This window comes from Corapipo altera, unplaced genomic scaffold, assembly GCF_003945725.1.
Source record: "Corapipo altera isolate COAL_440 unplaced genomic scaffold, ASM394572v1 61411, whole genome shotgun sequence".
NCBI lineage: Eukaryota > Metazoa > Chordata > Aves > Passeriformes > Pipridae > Corapipo > Corapipo altera.
In genome coordinates this window covers 10,968,537-10,986,819 of record NW_020884875.1, presented here as the reverse complement: position 1 = coordinate 10,986,819, position 18,283 = coordinate 10,968,537, and the positions used below count along the sequence as shown (strand labels likewise).

General features: G+C 36.6%; 1 protein-coding gene across 1 annotated transcript in view; it reads right to left on the bottom strand.

Annotated features, from left to right (window-relative positions):
• ARSB (arylsulfatase B) overlaps positions 1 to 18,283 on the bottom strand; it is a 68,831-nt gene that overhangs the window by 12,118 nt on the left and 38,430 nt on the right. The window contains exon 6 of the mRNA XM_027634547.1: positions 14,242 to 14,312. Coding sequence (XP_027490348.1) covers positions 14,242 to 14,312 — 71 coding nt within the window. The remainder of the gene's footprint in view (positions 1 to 14,241; positions 14,313 to 18,283) is intronic.

The following is an 18,283-nucleotide window of genomic DNA, read 5'->3' as shown; positions in this document are numbered from 1 at the left end:
TTCCCAAAAGAAAAAAAGAAAAATATCAACATTCCTTATAGTGAAACATGTTTTTATAATAATAAAATGTAGCAGACATATGATGGGGAAAATATAATCAGTAAAAGCTCCGAGCTTACTTGCAACCTTCTTGACAGAAAAGACTGAAGAGTATGCACTAAGTAACGCCATGAAACCCACAGTGAATTAAGATTTTAGATGGCTCCCACTCTTTGCAGTACAAATTAAAAAAAATCTGAAACAAATAATAAACAGGTGCTACTGCCTAAACTCACGTACAGAATGATGGCCCGCATGTCACTCATAAGCAAGAGTGAAACCTTGGAATCATGACAGATTGAGCTAATGCTTCTTTGGAATTATGTCAGCATTGGATAGAAAGAAAAATGAGTGCAAGGAATTATTAGAAAAGGACTTGTAAACAAAGCAAAAAGCTCTGTGCAACTGGAAAACTGTATTTCTGGTCTTCCCATCTCAAAAATAAGACTGAGAAAGTTCAGAAACGAGTTACAAGGTCGAATGATGTGCAATCCCTCATGAGTAAAAATCCTCTGCTAGATGTATACTCTGCTTAATTAAATTTGCATGTTCTAAGGAACTCCAGGGACCAGGCTGTTTTCACTCCCGTATATGACCAAAGGAAGGTTCTTCCCATCCTGTGAGATGCTGTGCCAAATGCAATCAAATAATCAAAACCTTATTGTTTTAAATGACAGAGGACATACCACTTAAACATGCAGGCCAAATACTTTGAGTGCTTACTACACAAATGTCATGAATTATCAATGAAATCATATGATCTTGGTAGTTTTTAGCATATTCAGAGTGACTATAGACTCTACCTGACCTAACAAGACATCATCTACAATGAGGAACAGGACTACTGCTCAGCATGTACTTACAGTGAGAAAAACTCAAATACACTGAAACACTGAATGAGACATAAAGTCTTTACTTAGGAAATTCAATGTCTGCTTTTGCCAGTAACGGTCATGTTTCAGCAGGACTAGACTACACTCTGAACGAAATAATCTCAGCTACATCGTCAAATTCAATTACATACCTTTTTTTTTTTTTAATCACAACAAAGATGTTTCATGGAAAACCTCCATGTTATTCTATCACTTTGTAAAATCTTCTTTTAATAGCATCTCAGCTGTTAGAACAGCTAGGACAACTCTCTGAGCTGCTGATCCCCTGACATCCTTAAGTCCATATGATAAAAGAGATTCCATTTTGTCAGCAGGCGCAACATAAGCACAACTGTCACTAGGACAGTGTTGCGATAAAGTCCTGCTTGTTTTCAAAGATTCTTGGGAGGATCACTGGAAGTGTTCATGTTTTCAGACTTACCTCTGCCAACAGAGGCTGGAGGAACCCATACAGAGCTACAGGTGTGACAAGAGGCACCCATCACAGGATTCTGTCAGATAGGCACTCAGAGCAAAGGAACACAGATATGACAAAGTTGCACCACACAGCAAGATGACAAGAAACTACTGAACTGCAGAAACTAGTGCTTGCAGTGAGGCAGCTTTAGGAAATGAAGTGGCACTTATGCATATGTCCAAAAAAAGATATTGTATTTAAAATAATTCAATCTCCTGCATATAGACTGGCAACTCACTGAAGACTGTCACTGCTGGCAGGCAGGCTTTCAAAAGATAGTGTTACCTGGCAATGATAAGTCTCAAGGGGATAAATTATGTTCAAATTCTGCTGAGATTATGCTGTAAGACATTATGAGTGATTCCAAAAAGTTTCCTTACTTTGTAAAAATGTTTTTTATTAGAGAGGAGCAAACAACTCTCTATACGTTGTAGAGTGGAATTCTGCTTAGTACTTGAACCAAACACTAGGAAAAAAATCACACAGGTTACTTCACGAGGACTTAAACCCCATAAACAGTAACAAGTATTATTTTCATAGTAAGGCAATGCATATACCTCCTTACCTCTTGTGATCTGACTAGTAGTCTACAAAAACTGCAGAGGAGATCCCCAGACAGAAGTCTGAGACTGGCAAACCAAAAAGCCCTTACACATATGAAACTCAAACAGAAAGAATTTTCTAGTATTTTCTTTATCATCTTTAAAATCAACATACTATTATAATCATTCAACAGATCCCTATTGTATTCACCATCTTGTATATATTGTCAGAAAAATGGTAACTGTATCATTCTCTTACAGCTTCCATTAAAAAAAAGCTTCCTTTATTATGTAAATAATTTTACGCTACTATCAGGATTCAAAATTTTTATTTACATGGTGCCCACTAAATAGAAAAAAGAAAACTCAAGTAGTTAAAAAAACCCACAAATAATTGCTTTCCTCACAATACACACTGCAGACTCCTAATCACCTTACTCTGTTTTTTTGCTACAATATCAGAAGTCGTAGGTAAAAAAAATTACCAACTTTCTCAAATATTATGAAACTCCACGTAAAAATTACCTTCATGACAGCAGTCTTCAGACTCCTAGAAAGCTCACCATATGCATACACACAAATCCTGCATGATTGGCAGGCTTCCTGTGCCTTACTAATGCTCAACTGTGGAACAGTGGGAAGTCTGTTAGGGCTTGAAAAAAACCTACCTTGAAACAAATGGGAACCTTTCCATTAACTCCAGTGGGCTCTGGTTCAGACTGGTTAAGCATCAGCAGTAACAAACAAGGAATTTACACCCTATCAGCTTCTCTTAATCAAACAAATGAAGCTAAATTCCCCTTTTTCCATACAGTTCAATAGACAAAATGTGTTTTCCACAAAACTTTCATACGACAGATTTCCCCATTTGTATTTACAGCAATCATTTCTGGCAACAATACACATGCTTCAACCAACCCCTCAAATAAAAGTGATTCTGAGATTAAAACAAAAGTGCCAATACACAATTTACCAATTCTCAGACAAGAGACCTCAAGAAAATAAGAAATAAATTACTAGGAGCACACAATACCATGAATGTTACCAAAAACTGAGGCTTATGGATAAGCAGATAAAAATGAATTGCAGAGTAATTTTCCCTGCTGTAAAAGCTGTGTCACTAAGCTCCAAAGTTAAGATCTAGAAAATGTTTACTTAAACATATTTCTTGATTCTCCCTACAGCACTGAAAGAGTGGAATAAAAGCAGACTTCAGGTAAAGGTACCCAAAGACTTAATTCTTTACAAGAGCATGGAGCCAGAAAAGGGAACACAAAGTCAAGAAATGAACCATAACTCCATTCCAGTAAAAGTCAGGAAGCCACCCAATAACTTTTCTTTGTGGTCAGCACTGCTTCCCACAACCACATCTTCTGAACTTTCCTCCAACAGCATTTTTCCAACTGTCCAATAGTTCCCTCCATAAAGGAGGAAATTCTCAGGCCACACCGAAAACCCTAACCGAGTTACCCTGATTGTTACAGTTCTGAACAGTGATCTCACATCTTTCAGGAGAGATTTCTGTCCAACTCTATCAAAGTCTGTTATTTTACATCTTACATCATATAATACATACAAATATTCTGAATGACAACACAAAAAATAAACCTTTAATTTGGTGATGGGATATCCGGATGGGTTTGGGTAATTCTGATTTCCACCAATACCAAATTTGTAAAACTTCCAATTTATATAGGAACGTAAGGAAATTTAGTAGGTACACCATTTGGAGCAAATTCTTAGCATTTTACTCTCTTTTAAGCCTTAATTCAATTATATATCTGTTTGTCTAACATCCAAGATGTAAAATATTCTGAAGGCACAGAGTGGTTTTCATGTGCAAGCTATCTGGTCTACAGTTTGATTTGCAGACAGTCTACAAATACATTCAACTTGGGGACTCTACATTACACCATAAAAAGCAGAATGGTACATGACAGAAATATCCAGATTTCCTTTGGTATTTTCCAGTCTGTAAGTCCCTGGATCCAGGCAACAGAGAGAAGGCTGCAGGGAAGTTTAATGTGTGAACATAAGAATGTAGAAATAGCTTTCAGTATACACCATTTTTAGTGAAGGTACTTAAGCAACTGGAAAACAGTACCATTCACATTGTTCAGCTGCACAGAGAATAAAAGCAGTATGGATTTATGGACTGGGTCAGAAATTACACTAGATTTCCATTCTATTTGAATTTCTTTGCTTTATGCTTTTGGATTAAGCACTGACATGCTTTACTTGAACATTAGCTTTTTTTTTCCTCCTAAATTTCAGGAAATAATACATTGAACACGGTTCAAGTTTTTATTATATACCCCTAGACTTCAGTGGTATAGTATTGAGAGCAGTGAAAGTACTATATTTTTCATTTCCACTGATTAATATTAAGTCAAGTCTCTTATAAACACTGAAAATCTGGATTGCCTCCAATGTAGTAGTATAATTTATACAGTCCGTAAAATCTTAAACCAGTTAGGCGAAGCAACTACTCACCTGAGAGATAAGACTAAATTTTCAAAGACAATTTATTGAGAAATAAAAAAGCTAGAGAAGAAAAGGTAGAGTTGATATTTTTTACAGTTAGGAGATACACTTGGACCTTAGATATCTTCTATTTATGAACATAAGGTTTATATGCCTTTATATGCATTTTAAATGCCACATTTGTTTGTTAACAGTACAGAAACACACCGCTGTTCTCCATATATTTATAACTGAAAACGGAGAGAAGGAGGGAGTATTTCTCTCTCCTATAGCTACAAAAGCAGAAAAAAATCTTCAATAGAAGCATATGAGGATTCCCCAGGCAAAACTCTCATTTGACCATAAACACAATTTTTCACTGTGTTTCACATAGATGTATTAGAAATTTGTTGGTGCTGCACTACGAATTTATTTTTAGCATTTTATACAATGGGAACTTTATGACAAGAATTAACTTTTTCTAGACTTGATTCTGTGAAGCAGACTGTCACTTAGTTTTCGTCAAGAAATGCACAAGACAAAGCATTTCTTGATGAAAAACTCCAGGAGGAGTTTTAGGAATTTATCCCTATTGCTTTGGCAAAGGGCATATGTTATCTTGGCATGAATTCATCTACATCAAGCAAGTGATTCAGCTCTTGCATCCAAGCACACAGTTGACAGGACAGTCAACTGAAGATTAATCAGGTCTGGTTAAAAACGCCAGTGGCACCAGGATCAGTTTGATCCTCTGCAAATTATCTTAAGGTCTTTATTCATAACTGCTGAACTTCAGTGAATCTCTGTCAACGAACTCTAAAAATGAAATTAGAGGTATCTTTTGCAAAATACAGGAAAATTTTTTCATTTCCTGATTATAATGGATAATGCTATAAATGCCTAGACTATTCTTTCTTGGGCTATATTATTTCAGGCAAATTCATTATATTGACTCTGAATTAACTTTTACTTACATATTGAAATTTTGGGAAGAGATAGAGGAATGGGAAGAGATGGAGAAACAGGCAGGGAAAAAATGCTTTGGACACTTAACATTCACAGTCACCATCAACCACATAAAGCCAAATATTAGAGCTTACTGGATGTTTTAGAAAATACATATATTTTAGAGCCTTCATCAACACTTACACTATTACATTTGTTCCTGTTTTACATCCATCACAAATTTAATCTTTCTGAGAGAAAACCAACAGAAAAAGACAGAAAAAAAAATCTACTAGGGGAAAAGTCAAATATTGAAGCCCCAGTAGGTCATTTAGACTATTTTAAAGAAGGTCTATATAAAAGTATCTTCTTTGGACACAAACTATTTTTGCATAGACATTGCTTGTTGTACATTAACAAAACTTAAATCATAATGTTATTTAGTGCTTCTTTGGCTTTTGCCTTTTTATGAAGCACCAAAGACAAAAAAATCTTATAGAAATCAAAGCTGAAAACTGAATTTAAGCTACTGTTTAATTACGCAGTATTTTCCCTCTTCACAATAACAAACAAACAACAACAATGGGAGAGCGGAACGAGTTCTTTATGGCTATTTCTAGGCCTACTGCAGTGTTATGGGTTGTTGTTGTAACTGATGGTCTGTACTACAGCAGACTGACAACTTCTCACCAGAGAGAAAATGTTGCACATTTTTTTGAAAAGGCTTAAAGTCACATAATGCACCTTCTTCCATCTGTACTTTTACCTCTTCACGCAGATAAAGTCAATTAATTTTGCTTTTCTGCTCAGTCTTCTAAAGCCTTTCCTTCATTCTTACAGTAAATAAAATATATATTCTACAGTGTTTCTAAAAGATAGCTCATTAGTCAGTACTAGCCAGCAGAGAGTGATGATTTTTCCATTTCAGTTACAGAAATTTAACTTTTATACTTGCTTAACCTCATTTATAAGGTACATTTTTGAAGTTGCATTCGTGTTTGTAGGTCTGATGCCTGAATGTGAGACTCCATGAAAATGTGCTAGAAGAAAGCACAAGCTTATTATAGTCACTTTGAAATGCAGATGGCTCTGTGGGCTTACAAGGCCTTTGCATATATGTACTTTTAACTGATGTCTCTTTTTTTGAATTGTGATATGTAGAGCAACTGTTTCACCTCAACAAGGAAACTCTGGAAATGTCAAGGGCTCTTCCAACCTACACTGTGACAACAAATTACTGAAGAAATAAGGGATTTTCTTACTTCACTAAGGAAAGACATTTTGTGACCTTTTGCTGCTTTACGGCAATAATGAGTTTTCTACAAAACTCTGAGTCTTTCTGTTATTTTATTAAAATAAAAACATTTGACATATAGCCATGACCTTAACCTTGGAAGAATGAATAGAATACTGAACTTAAGAAGCAGATGAGCCCTGAGACACTATAACTTCCTACTATCATGTTGACAAGGTGTAGGGCTGTGCTGTACATGAACTCACCCAGTGAAGTTCACCTATCTTAATTCACTTAGTTGAGTGTTGTGAACATATAGATCTAGGATTATTCCTTGTAATGCCAGTTTTCTCATAGTAATGTTTGATTCCAAAGAAAAGATTTATACTAGAATATTATGTTCAGTCTCTTACCTTTCAAAATACATACCCTTCTTAATTTCAAAAAGAATAAACATTTGAAAATACTCCCATTCTTTTCTCAAAGTATTCACCCTAGTTTTTGCAACAGATTACTTCTTTACAAAAAACCACACCACACAATTGAGCGAAATCCAGAATCACTCAGAGCAGCAAAAAATCCCTCTGCATATCAACTGGGCGAATCATTTATCCAGGTTGTTACATTCTTACACAATTACAGAATAAAAAAATTAAAGTTATTTGAAATAAGAGCAATCTAAATATTACCGCCTACAAGGTCAAACATCACAAAATGAGAGACAGCAAAACTAAATGCTTGACTTTCACTTTTGGTGGACAAATAAGAAAAAAAAATCCAAATCTTACTTTCCCAGGAAATAGATTTTAACTGAATGGAGCAGAACTTAGGAATTATTGAGGACACGTCATGTTGAGATGGCCTTCTATGTGAAAGACCCAAACCTCCATCACCGTAAGGCTGCAGTGTTGAAAGTAAAGAGAACTGAGCACTGACTCTAACATCCTGTGTACAATTAAAATTTTACAGGCTTACAGTTCAGAGATATTTCACTTGAAAAATGTAATCTACCATTTATGTCAAAACCTGCATAAAAATGCAAAATGTTAGTGTTGTGATCAAATAGGTATAGAGTACAATGAAGCATAAAAAAAGCAGATTTCTGAATTCCAGTCATGATACTTGCATTAGACACTTAACCAAGTGACCTAACATTTCTAAATTCTAAATGAGATTATCTACATCCTGAAGGAAACATGGAGATTAGTATTTATGAGACTCACCAAACATGCAATCCTTTAGTATTGAATACTGCAGGGATGGATGGTTCACACTGAGATGCAGGTGGGGTAAGAGCCAAGGCAATGTAGAACTGCAGGCCAAACTTTCTGACAGCAAGAGCTACACCCCAGAAACTCATATAACTGACAGTCAAAAGAAAAACACTACTTATCTCTGATGTGAATGGCAGTTGAGCTAGCAGGAACAGCAGCCTCCCATTAAGGAGTGGAGATGAGCTCTGTCCAGAACTGCCAGGTCAGCATGACGTGCACTGCATGAAGTGGTTGAGGGCTACAGAGTCACATGTTGGCAACTCCTGCCCTATAAACTTACAGGGAGTCATTACAATTTATGATTTTTTCAAAATGGAAAGATGACAGAATTCAGATGGTCAGCAGGCATTCGTATGATTTTGCAGAAAAATGGTATTTCAGAGAAGCAAAGAACATCTCCTTGTTTTTTTCATTCTTGACCATTCTCTCATTCCAGCTGTCACTATATAAGCTCAGTCAGAAACCATACTGGTCACTTTTCTGCATGTTTTTGACTCTGAAAGTAGACTTTGGGTCTTAAGCCTGGCATGGGCATGGAGTGTATTTATCCCATTCAACGGCCAGCCAGGACACTCATCCTTGCTCTTCTGCTGTTACTGAATAACTCCATTATCATAGATTTTTTTTTTTTTTAGTTTTATTAAATAATTCTAAACAGATCTGCAACAGATCTGGAGAAGAAATAATTTCTATCCTACAAAGACTCAGGAATCATCTTTCACCTAGGTAAAATAAGTAATAAATGGGGCCTAGAGGAGCCTAGAGTGTCTACTCCTTAATCAAGATGAATTATTTTGGTATACGTATGGATATAATATATAGTGCTACAGCCATTATAATGCAATTTTAATGCCCATGAATGACACATCAGTCCCAGAACTGTAAAGGTTTCTCTATTGTAACATATCACATCTTCATTCTGTATATAGCAGACCTAGCCCATTATAAGCAATCATTTATGTTGGCAATTAATAGTGCAATATATGAGGTAATGCCTTCTTTCAAATGCCAAGGAGAGCAATGTAAAATTTGATTAACTTTGCTCAAGGCAAATAAAAGTTTGGAGAAAAATCACAAAATGTTTTACAAGTTCTCTGTCTTGGAAGTCTGCCTCTGAATAGATGTATCTTGTAAATAAATTGACTACAATTAGTAACCTACAATGTCATTATGCATTTGAAGTTTTAGTTTACGGTTAAGTCTGAAATTTTAAATGAAGGTAAAATTTTTTTTAGCTTAAACAAGCTCCACCCAACAACATATTTATTTTGAATACATCTTTCTAATTAAAGAAATTCAACTTCTTTTTGAAGAGAAAGTGATTTCACAAGATTTTGTGAAATTCGCTAAATTCATTATTAAATTTAGCAAATCACACTAAAACTAATACAGTTTGTACTGACAGATTCTGATTAACAACTCTAAATTAAATGCTACATTTCCTTTCAGCATGTCATTTAGTTCTTATTCTCAAAATAAAATTAACTTCTGTGGGATATAAAGTTTCAATACTGCTTCAAGACAGGTCATCTAGCAATGATGGTGTAGTCAGAAATAAGTTTGGTTTAGCAGTTAGGGGAATTGAGACTTAAATCCAGTGGGGTTTTAGTTCAGCTGAATCACCAAAACTTGATGAAATGCCATAAGGCTGTTTAAGAGACAGCAGATCTTTCACCATGGGAGAGCTGATGTCACCCACACAGCTGCCAAACCATCAACAACTTGGTTTTTTTTAGTTTTTAAAGACAAAGTCATAAAAATGGGGCAAACCAATTTTATTTCTTTTCCCTTCAAAGCATGTAAATAAGATTTTTGATTTATGCCACTTTCAAGTTGCATTTTATTTGTGCTTTCTTAACCTATACATTTCAGAGAAAATTATACTCTCAACATAATTTTAGCTTTCTGGTTTTAATTTCCTTATTTTACTACTGAATTCTTGAAGCTAAAAGAAAATATGTTTCAGACCCAAACCTGAAAGACAATAGATCCTTCATACCCATTTTACCTAATTGTAAACTCTAATAAACTACAAATTTACGCTGAGACCAAGCAATTGAGACATATATTCATCACTTTTGAAAAAAATAAACAGTGTGATAAAGAAACATCCAGAAGGACAAAAGCAATGGTTTCTAGTCCTTTAAAGAGGGAGAGGAGCAATCGCCTCTGAGGAGCCTGGACCCAGCTGCCTCTGCAGAGCTCACCAGACTGGTTTAGCACGGCAAGGTTCAATCAGAAAATGTGGTTTCCCACTCCTTCCCCCTGGGGCTCTGGCTCTAGAAGCAGCCAGACAGCACTAGAAGGGTTGTCTCTGCCTCTGCCTCCCCTCTTCCAACCACACAGCCCTCCCTGCCCCAGACTTAAGTTGCTGCTGGCATCCATCAGCCCCTTCAATGAGCACAGTCAACCTACACAACAGAGGAATATCAGGCTAGCAAGTTAGATAGGTCCATGGAGGTATCCAGGGAGTGAATGGATGCATAACAAGCACTAGTAGCATGTGGCTGGGAATGGAGAGGGGAGAAAGTGAAGCACTTCCCCAGCAGAAACCTGTTGGATCACTTCATCATATATCACACAACAGAAATCTCAGAGCTTCATTTCAGAGCCGAAAGAATCAGTCTCACCTGTCCCCCAAAATTCCTCCTAGTCCCATTCTTTGTGCCAAAATATGCTTGGCTATCCAACCTACATCCGGAGGGGGAAAAAAAAAAAGGGGTTATTAAAATCTGAACCAATATCCTGAACTGGCTCATAGCCTGGCTCTGTGCGTAGTTTTGGTGACCGCAAAAGAGGGGAGTGGTGGTAAGACACCATGGGAGGCAGGATATCCTCTGTGGTAGCAGCAGCAAGATACACTAGCTTAAAATCCATGAAACTACTGCCTCTGGCTAAAGCTCCCAAGGTGGTTAGAGCTGATCTGAGCTGACAAATCCTGTGGCCAGTCCCTCCATCTGCCAGGAACCACACACTGCCCCCCTGCTTCCAGTCACACAGCTACAAGGCAAGTAGATTCAGCTGACTGATGTGGCAGAAACCTTTCTTCCTCCTTTGCCTGGCTACCAGAACAGTCAAGGTTGATAAGAATCATCTTGTCACCATGTGATTTCCACATCTAACACAAGTGAAGGAGGAAAAGCAAAGGACAGGCTGGCCATCTTGGCAAAAGCTCACCACCAGACTGGCTTCCTAACACCCAAAGACCAGAATCCACTCCTTTATTCATCCTAGTTTTAGAGATCCCATCCTAGTTTTTCATTCCACAACTACAATTGTTGTAGGTCTGCACTGCAAACCAGATTAGTTCATTGAGATAAATGATTGTTTTTAACCACAGCCAATCCACTGGGCTGCCATAGGTCAGAGGGAGACTGAAGGCAAAGTGTTCAGCCAGGGACAGGAAAACTTTTATTAGCACTAAAGATGACAAATGAGGAATCACAGCTGATGTGTATCAGACCACAGAAAAGGTTTATATTTGAATGAAGAAAGTCTACCCTTGAGAGAGAAGACGATTACTTGAGGGAGTCAGTGAAATAAGACCTGACCGTACTTTTTTGTAAAATGGAACTGGAGGCAATCTAGTTTACAGTGGTTTTCCTCTTATGCTGTTTAGTATTACAAATAGGAAAGAAGTACAGTACTTTAATACAAGACTACTGCAGGGCTACAGTGTTAACCATTGGGCATCCTGCTCCAGCTCCTAAACAAAGGTAAGTGGAGATCAGAAACCAGCGCTCAGTCTCAGAACTTGAAAAGTTATATGATCTTATCCCACGAGTGGTAAACAGACTGCCCAAGGTCAGTTCTAACAGACCACAGCAGCAGAGATGTTGTTAGCTCTGTAATCAAGATACCATGTCCTATTACTTTACCTTAACATTCTGTTGAACACTTGGCTGTAACAGCTGAGTTGACACTAAACTAATTCTTCTACATGAATTATTCCCTCAAGGAATTCTTATTCTAGTATAAAAAAATCTGAATGGAACAAGGCTCAGTTTCCCTATTTCAGTTTAAAAAAATAATAATTAATTACATGAGATATCCCATCACTCAGGATACTAAATATTATCAGTTATTCAGAGAGAGATGAAGATAAATGCATTCATTAAATAAAAACATATTATGCTGAAAGAAGGTATACATTATAAGCAAAACCACTCAAGAGTTCACTGAACCTGCACTGAGTACAAGTAAAATACTAACTTAATGCCAACTACAACAGTACACTGTCTTCTTGCCTGACTATCCAGAACAACCTGAAAGGTGGTTTTTTTTACATTTAACAGTATCTTGAGATTTACTTGCCTATTTGCTATCCTACAGTACTCCTCAAACCCAAAGATTTGGCTAATCTATACCTTTCAGTTATTATTTCACTTTTTAATTCAAATTTATACAAAAAAGAAAGCATTAGTAGGAATACCTCATCAGACACAAGATGATTTAATGTGATGAGATTTTTTTAAAGTTGACTAGAACGTGAGCAAAGTACGCATAAAGAAGGTAAAAGCCTATACCGGCGATTAGAGAGAACCCAGAAAAACATGCATAAGAGTACTCTGATGTCAAAACAGTTAGGACATGGAGTGACAAAGTTTATCACCTTGGTGACAGGGAGATTGTATGGGCAGTTTAAGATGCTTTTTAAAACAGAACAAAATGAAACGAAACAAAACAAGCACAAAGAGAACCATGATATTTGCTGAAAATATGAAAGTACTTGTATATAGCTTTGCGTCTCCCTAATAGAGACACCAGTTTTTATGGAAACTTATTACTCAGTTTCCATAAATGAAAAACAGCACGCAGGAATCAGGTGACTTACATACACATACAATTACTCCCAATAACTCAGACTGCTAAATAGAAATTTTAATTCTTATTTGACAAAGTATAATTTCACTAAGACACACAAAGCAATTTGCCAAAAGTATAGGCCTTTGCTGAAAAGAGACAAGGAAACCCTATATGGGGCATAAGAACACATCGGTGAAGAATTAAGTTTTTGTTTTTTATAATCTAGTTTTGAATGGTACATAAAAACATTGTAAATTTACAGGCATGCATGTACCTTCCTCTGTTTGTGACACTTAAAAAACACACCTCATCTAGCATAAGAGTTATGGTATTACAGTTTCTCACCACGTGCCCCACTCCCTGCCCACAATGCAATGCACACAAAAAATAAAGTCATGATGCACGTAGCAAACAGAGAAGGATTATCAGAGCATTAGATCATGAAAGCAATCTGGTGACATTTCCAAAGAGCTCAGTGTTCTGAAAACCTCTGCTTGTCCCACTTCTGTTTACACCAGGAATTTGTCTACTTAAACACTTCTGCTGAGCTCAATCATAGGCCATTCCCATAGGGAAAAGATGGGTCTCTGATGTATGCCCGAGAACACCACGTCAGGACATAACAACACTCAGGAATGCTACTGAGCATACTCACTGAGCATTCTTTGAAGGGAAACTGGAGTAGCTACAACTTAATTCAATCCGTATGTAGGAATTATCTGCAGGCAGTGCTGCCCAGTCAGCATTAGATAGGCACAATGTTGCTCCTTCTCAGAAAAGCATCGCAGAACCAGATGTGCATTGCAAAACGCCACCTTACCCCTTTCCATCCAGTTACTGTAGCACAATGTGTATTTGCCTTGCTGGCAAATGCCTGCCTCATTGCTCTACTTTTCCTCTGCCTGGATTTACTTCTTTATTTAATGAAATACAGAAATGCTATAAAAACACTGGAAAGGACCTGTTCCAATGTTCTGTATGAAAAAAATGTCTGCCTCAAAAGTCTGTAGTCTTTAGCAAACTAATAATGTTGAATCATAAAACAGATGGTGCTTACAGAGCTATAGAATTAGCAAACTTCAGCTCCAATTCATGTGATTGTGACATTGAAGATCCAACCCACGTGATTATGGAACAAATGCAATCACAAGGCTTGGAACTTCTCAGCTTCTTGCAAACTGAAGTTTTCCATTTGCAAGGTCACATTATATAGCTCTATCAAGATGCATTAGGGCGAGCAGTTCATTTGGAACACTGAAGAGAGGGTTTGGAAGGGGTTTTTGGCAGTGTGCCTCCCTGTGCACCTCAGGCACACGGCTGCTCCTCAACCTCTCCATGTCCCAAAGTACTTTATTCATTACTCACCAGGGTTTCAGAGCTCTCTGAAGTAGGAAGTGGTCATGATTAAGTACTCACAGCATCTGGGGGACGATGTTTCTCTATTTTAAAGCTATTTGCTTAAAAGCAAAAGACAGCCTACTGTATTTTGTTCCACCTGGAAGGAAATACTTCACTTACAGAAAACAAGAAGTGTTCAGAAGATAAACTGTATGTTTAATAAATCCTGAGCAATCAATAGCATACTCACATGGGAAGTCATCCACAAACATCGGGTCTATGTTGTGCAGCAGTTCCACTCTGGGAGAAGGTCTTCCTTCACTAAGAGAGATTTCAAAAGGAAATATTAATTTCCTACTACAGCTTATTAAGATTCTGGCTTTTTCTCATCCTAATAGAGAGCTCCCATCTGTAAATTAATTACTATCAACTTTAATCTGAATGCTCTTTTCCAGCCTAGTAGAAACAGCTTTTGCCCTTATAAGTTTCCCCTAATTTCATTGGTGTTTATGGGGATTATTCATAAGTTTACAGAGCAGAGAAGTGGCCCTACCAAAGCACAGTTTTACAAAAATCAGCTTTAAGAATCAAATTTTACAGCATAAGCTGGCATGGCATTTGCTATGCTCTCTGCATACCTGAATTAGTGCTGAAAGCATTTTGGCTGGGTGCCTCAAAAAACACCACAGGCATCGCTATCCCACAAAAAACCCCACCTTTGATTTGTAATTGATCTCACTAGGATTATTTAGATACTCTGAATCTTCTTGAAAAAAAAAATCATCCTTCTTTTTCTAGCCATTGGCTACACAGAGATGGTGTGGAATAAGCCTCTGAACTTACCCACAAATTTTCTTAGTTAAGTGGAAAAAAAAATTTACTCCTTATAAAGGGCAGCATGAGTAGGAAGACATAACTAGAAAGAACCTTGGCAACATCAAGACACAACAATATTTTATTATTTGATAGTGAACCTAAACACATCCTTTTAGAAATTTCCAAATAATTTAAACTGTTTGTTTTCATTATGGAGCTTCACTTAAGACACAAAAATTCAACCAGGGCCCCTAAGTTGCTTGACATTAAGAATAAAAATGTCAGGTAATATAAACCTTAGTTGAGAGCTAAAAAAGTTACAATTATTTTAATACATAAAATATATAGTTAAACAATATTTACCTGTAATTTAAAATTTTCAGTAACAAATAATTAAAATTAATATTGTTCTATTGCATTTCTAAAACCATTTCTGGATGCTACACATCTTGAATAAGTACAAAACTAACATGGAGAATTGGATGAAAGATTAAATGTGTTCGGATAATACACTATTATAATTAATATAGAAGAAGTACAATAATTAAGATACAGTGTTAGTAATTCAATGTATAGAAACTGCCACAAAAATATTTTTCCCAAAATGTGAGTGAAAGGTTAATTCCACCACCATGCACCCCCCTAATATCTACAGTAGTCACACTCTTAACTAAGGAACACCTGGCCTTATTTGAACAAATTTTATCTTAGATTTAATAAACTCTTAACTGTCTCTATGTGCTCCACTGACAGCTGTTTCCAAGTGTGCCTTTTGCCATCTGTTTATAGGTAACAGTAACATGAACCAGTTAGCACAACTTACACCAGGATGTGAATTTATAGCGTGTCATTGATTCTGCAGTAACTGCCCAGGAAGATATTCTTATTTTGCAGTTTCTGAGCTGGATCTACATTTCTCAGTATATTGTAAAACCACCAGAGTTATGCTAAGTAATTCAGTATCTTCCACCGGAGACAAATACAGATGAAGTAACTTCCTCCTATTTACTTCTCATCTTTATACATTCAATATTCATATTGTACCATTCAGTATTCACATAGTGCTGTGTGACCAGCAGGTTGAGGGAGGTGATTCTCCTCCTCTACTCTGCTCTGGTGAGACCCTATCTGGAGCGCTGCCTCCAGCTCTGGGGTCCTCAGCACAGGAAAGACATGGACCTGTTGGAGAGAGTCCATAGGAGGCCACAAAAGTGATCAGAGGGCTGTAGCATGTCTCCTCTGAGGAAAGGCTAAAGCGAGCTGGGGTTGTTCAGCCTGCAGAAGAGAAGGCTCCAGAGAGACCTTACTGTAGCCTTTCAGTACATGAGGAGGGCCTACAAGAAAGATGGGGACAGACTTTTTATCAGGACCTGTTGTGACAGGACAAGGGGTAATGGTTTAACACTGAAGAAGGGTTGATTTAGATTGGATATAAGGAAGAAATTTTTTATGACGATGGTAGTAAAACACTGGTACAGGCTGCCCAGAGAGGTAGCAGATGATTTATCCCTGGGGTACATTTAAGGTCAAGTGAATAGGGCTCTGAGCAACCTAATCTAACTGAAGATGTCCCTGACCACGGCAGGGGCATTGGACTACATGACCTTTAAAGGTCCCTTTCAACCCAACTTGTTCTACAATTCCATATGAGTCTATGATTATACCAACTATATTTACAGTGTTCAAGCAGACTTGTATTACTATCGTATCATTAATTTCCTTTATAACTTTTAATGTGGACAGTGCATATTATACACTAAACATGGCTATTAACATTATTGTGCAGGTGGTAGAACACAAAAAATAAAGATTACACCTGCATTGATTTAAGTTTTTCATGCTGCAGTTGTCATTTTTATGGAATCCATTTTTGTTCTGGGATAGAATAACGGCATTAGTAACTTGGAAATGTGATTTATATATAATCATGAGATATACTCCCTGAAGCTTATGACATTCCTGCATTACGCTCTGTAGCATTATTAAGTGATACTGAACTTATAACCAGCACATATTATTCATAAAACAACATCCAGAGAAAAGAATTTGGCACTGTATGTTGAAGAAAGCACCTCTCTGACAGCAAAAGACATCAGGAAGACAGAAACAACATTCTGGGGACAAAAAGTAGGGAATTTACACATGTAACAGAGGTCCCTTTCCCTATGCCTAAACTCTGTCCTCCTTCTCACTTACAAAACTCCACACACAGATTCTACTACAGATTCACTTTGGCAGATGTCCTGCAAGGACATTTTGCATCAGGAATATAGTCTAGCCAACACAGCTACAATAACAAAGAAACAAAATTCCCTAGGGAAACCTGCCTTTCTGTTTTAGTAACTGCCAGTGTAACCATATCTTACAATGGTTTAATTTTAGAATGTTTATTTTTAGACTTCAATATTTTAATACCTCATCCCTCTCCCTAAAAATAAGGAACTTTTTATTTTGTCTGGGTATTATTCTACCATGTCTGATGGTATAATAATTAAGATATGTCTTAATTATTTAAGCAGTTAAAAGCTACCATTTTCCAAAACAGTCCTCTAGGTAAGAACAGCTTAATGAAAGCATACACTGTAATTTCATCATTGGTATGATAATCAGCTAGTTTATGCTGAGAACACTGCTTTATCTTCTCATTTGCAAAGTTTTTAAAATTTATAGGAAGATCTATTATTCCTTAGTGAATGCGAACAAATATCTACACGCAATCTTTCTCTTTTGTTGTTGTTAAACATGTCCTTGGGAAGGAATGCAAGGTTTTTCAGGGTAAATATGTTTATCTTGCACAAAAACATCCTCAGTGTCACTCTGCAAAATCTCAGCCTTTATAACCTTGTCATATTTCTCTGGGTCATATCTGTAATGCTTTCATAAAATAAATATATTTCAGATATGCTGGAAATAAACATTACTCTCAGCTTTTGATGCTCTTTCTTCAGCATTAATTTATACCAAAACAATGAAAGTTTTTTTCAAACAGGTGTTTAATTCCAAAAATGAATGTAACCATTTAGTACACAGGAATTCAAACTGATCTTTCTTCATTTACTTCACCTAATCAATTCTGATATTTCCAATACTACACAAATGTAAAATTGAAACTTGCCCTGCAAAATATGTAAAATTTGAAAGCCTATGCTCACTAATAAGCTTTTACAAAATAAGTTCTTTTTACAGTATTTTATCCTGAATCTCTCATGTGCTATCATACTGCTTTACGCGCTCTACCATTTACTTTTCCATTTTTACATTAATGCAAAATACAATATTTTTTCTGAGCATGGACATGCTAGATATTCAGTACTGAAAATCAAGATATGTATTAAAAAAATTGCCAGCCAATGCAAATTTTTACATAAGGAAAACTATTTTGCCTAGTATCTCAATTTCAATAGAGTAGCAAGCATCTGGCGAACAGATGTTTCCCAGAAATGCAAGTGCCTTTTGAGATACTTGCTTGGAAATAT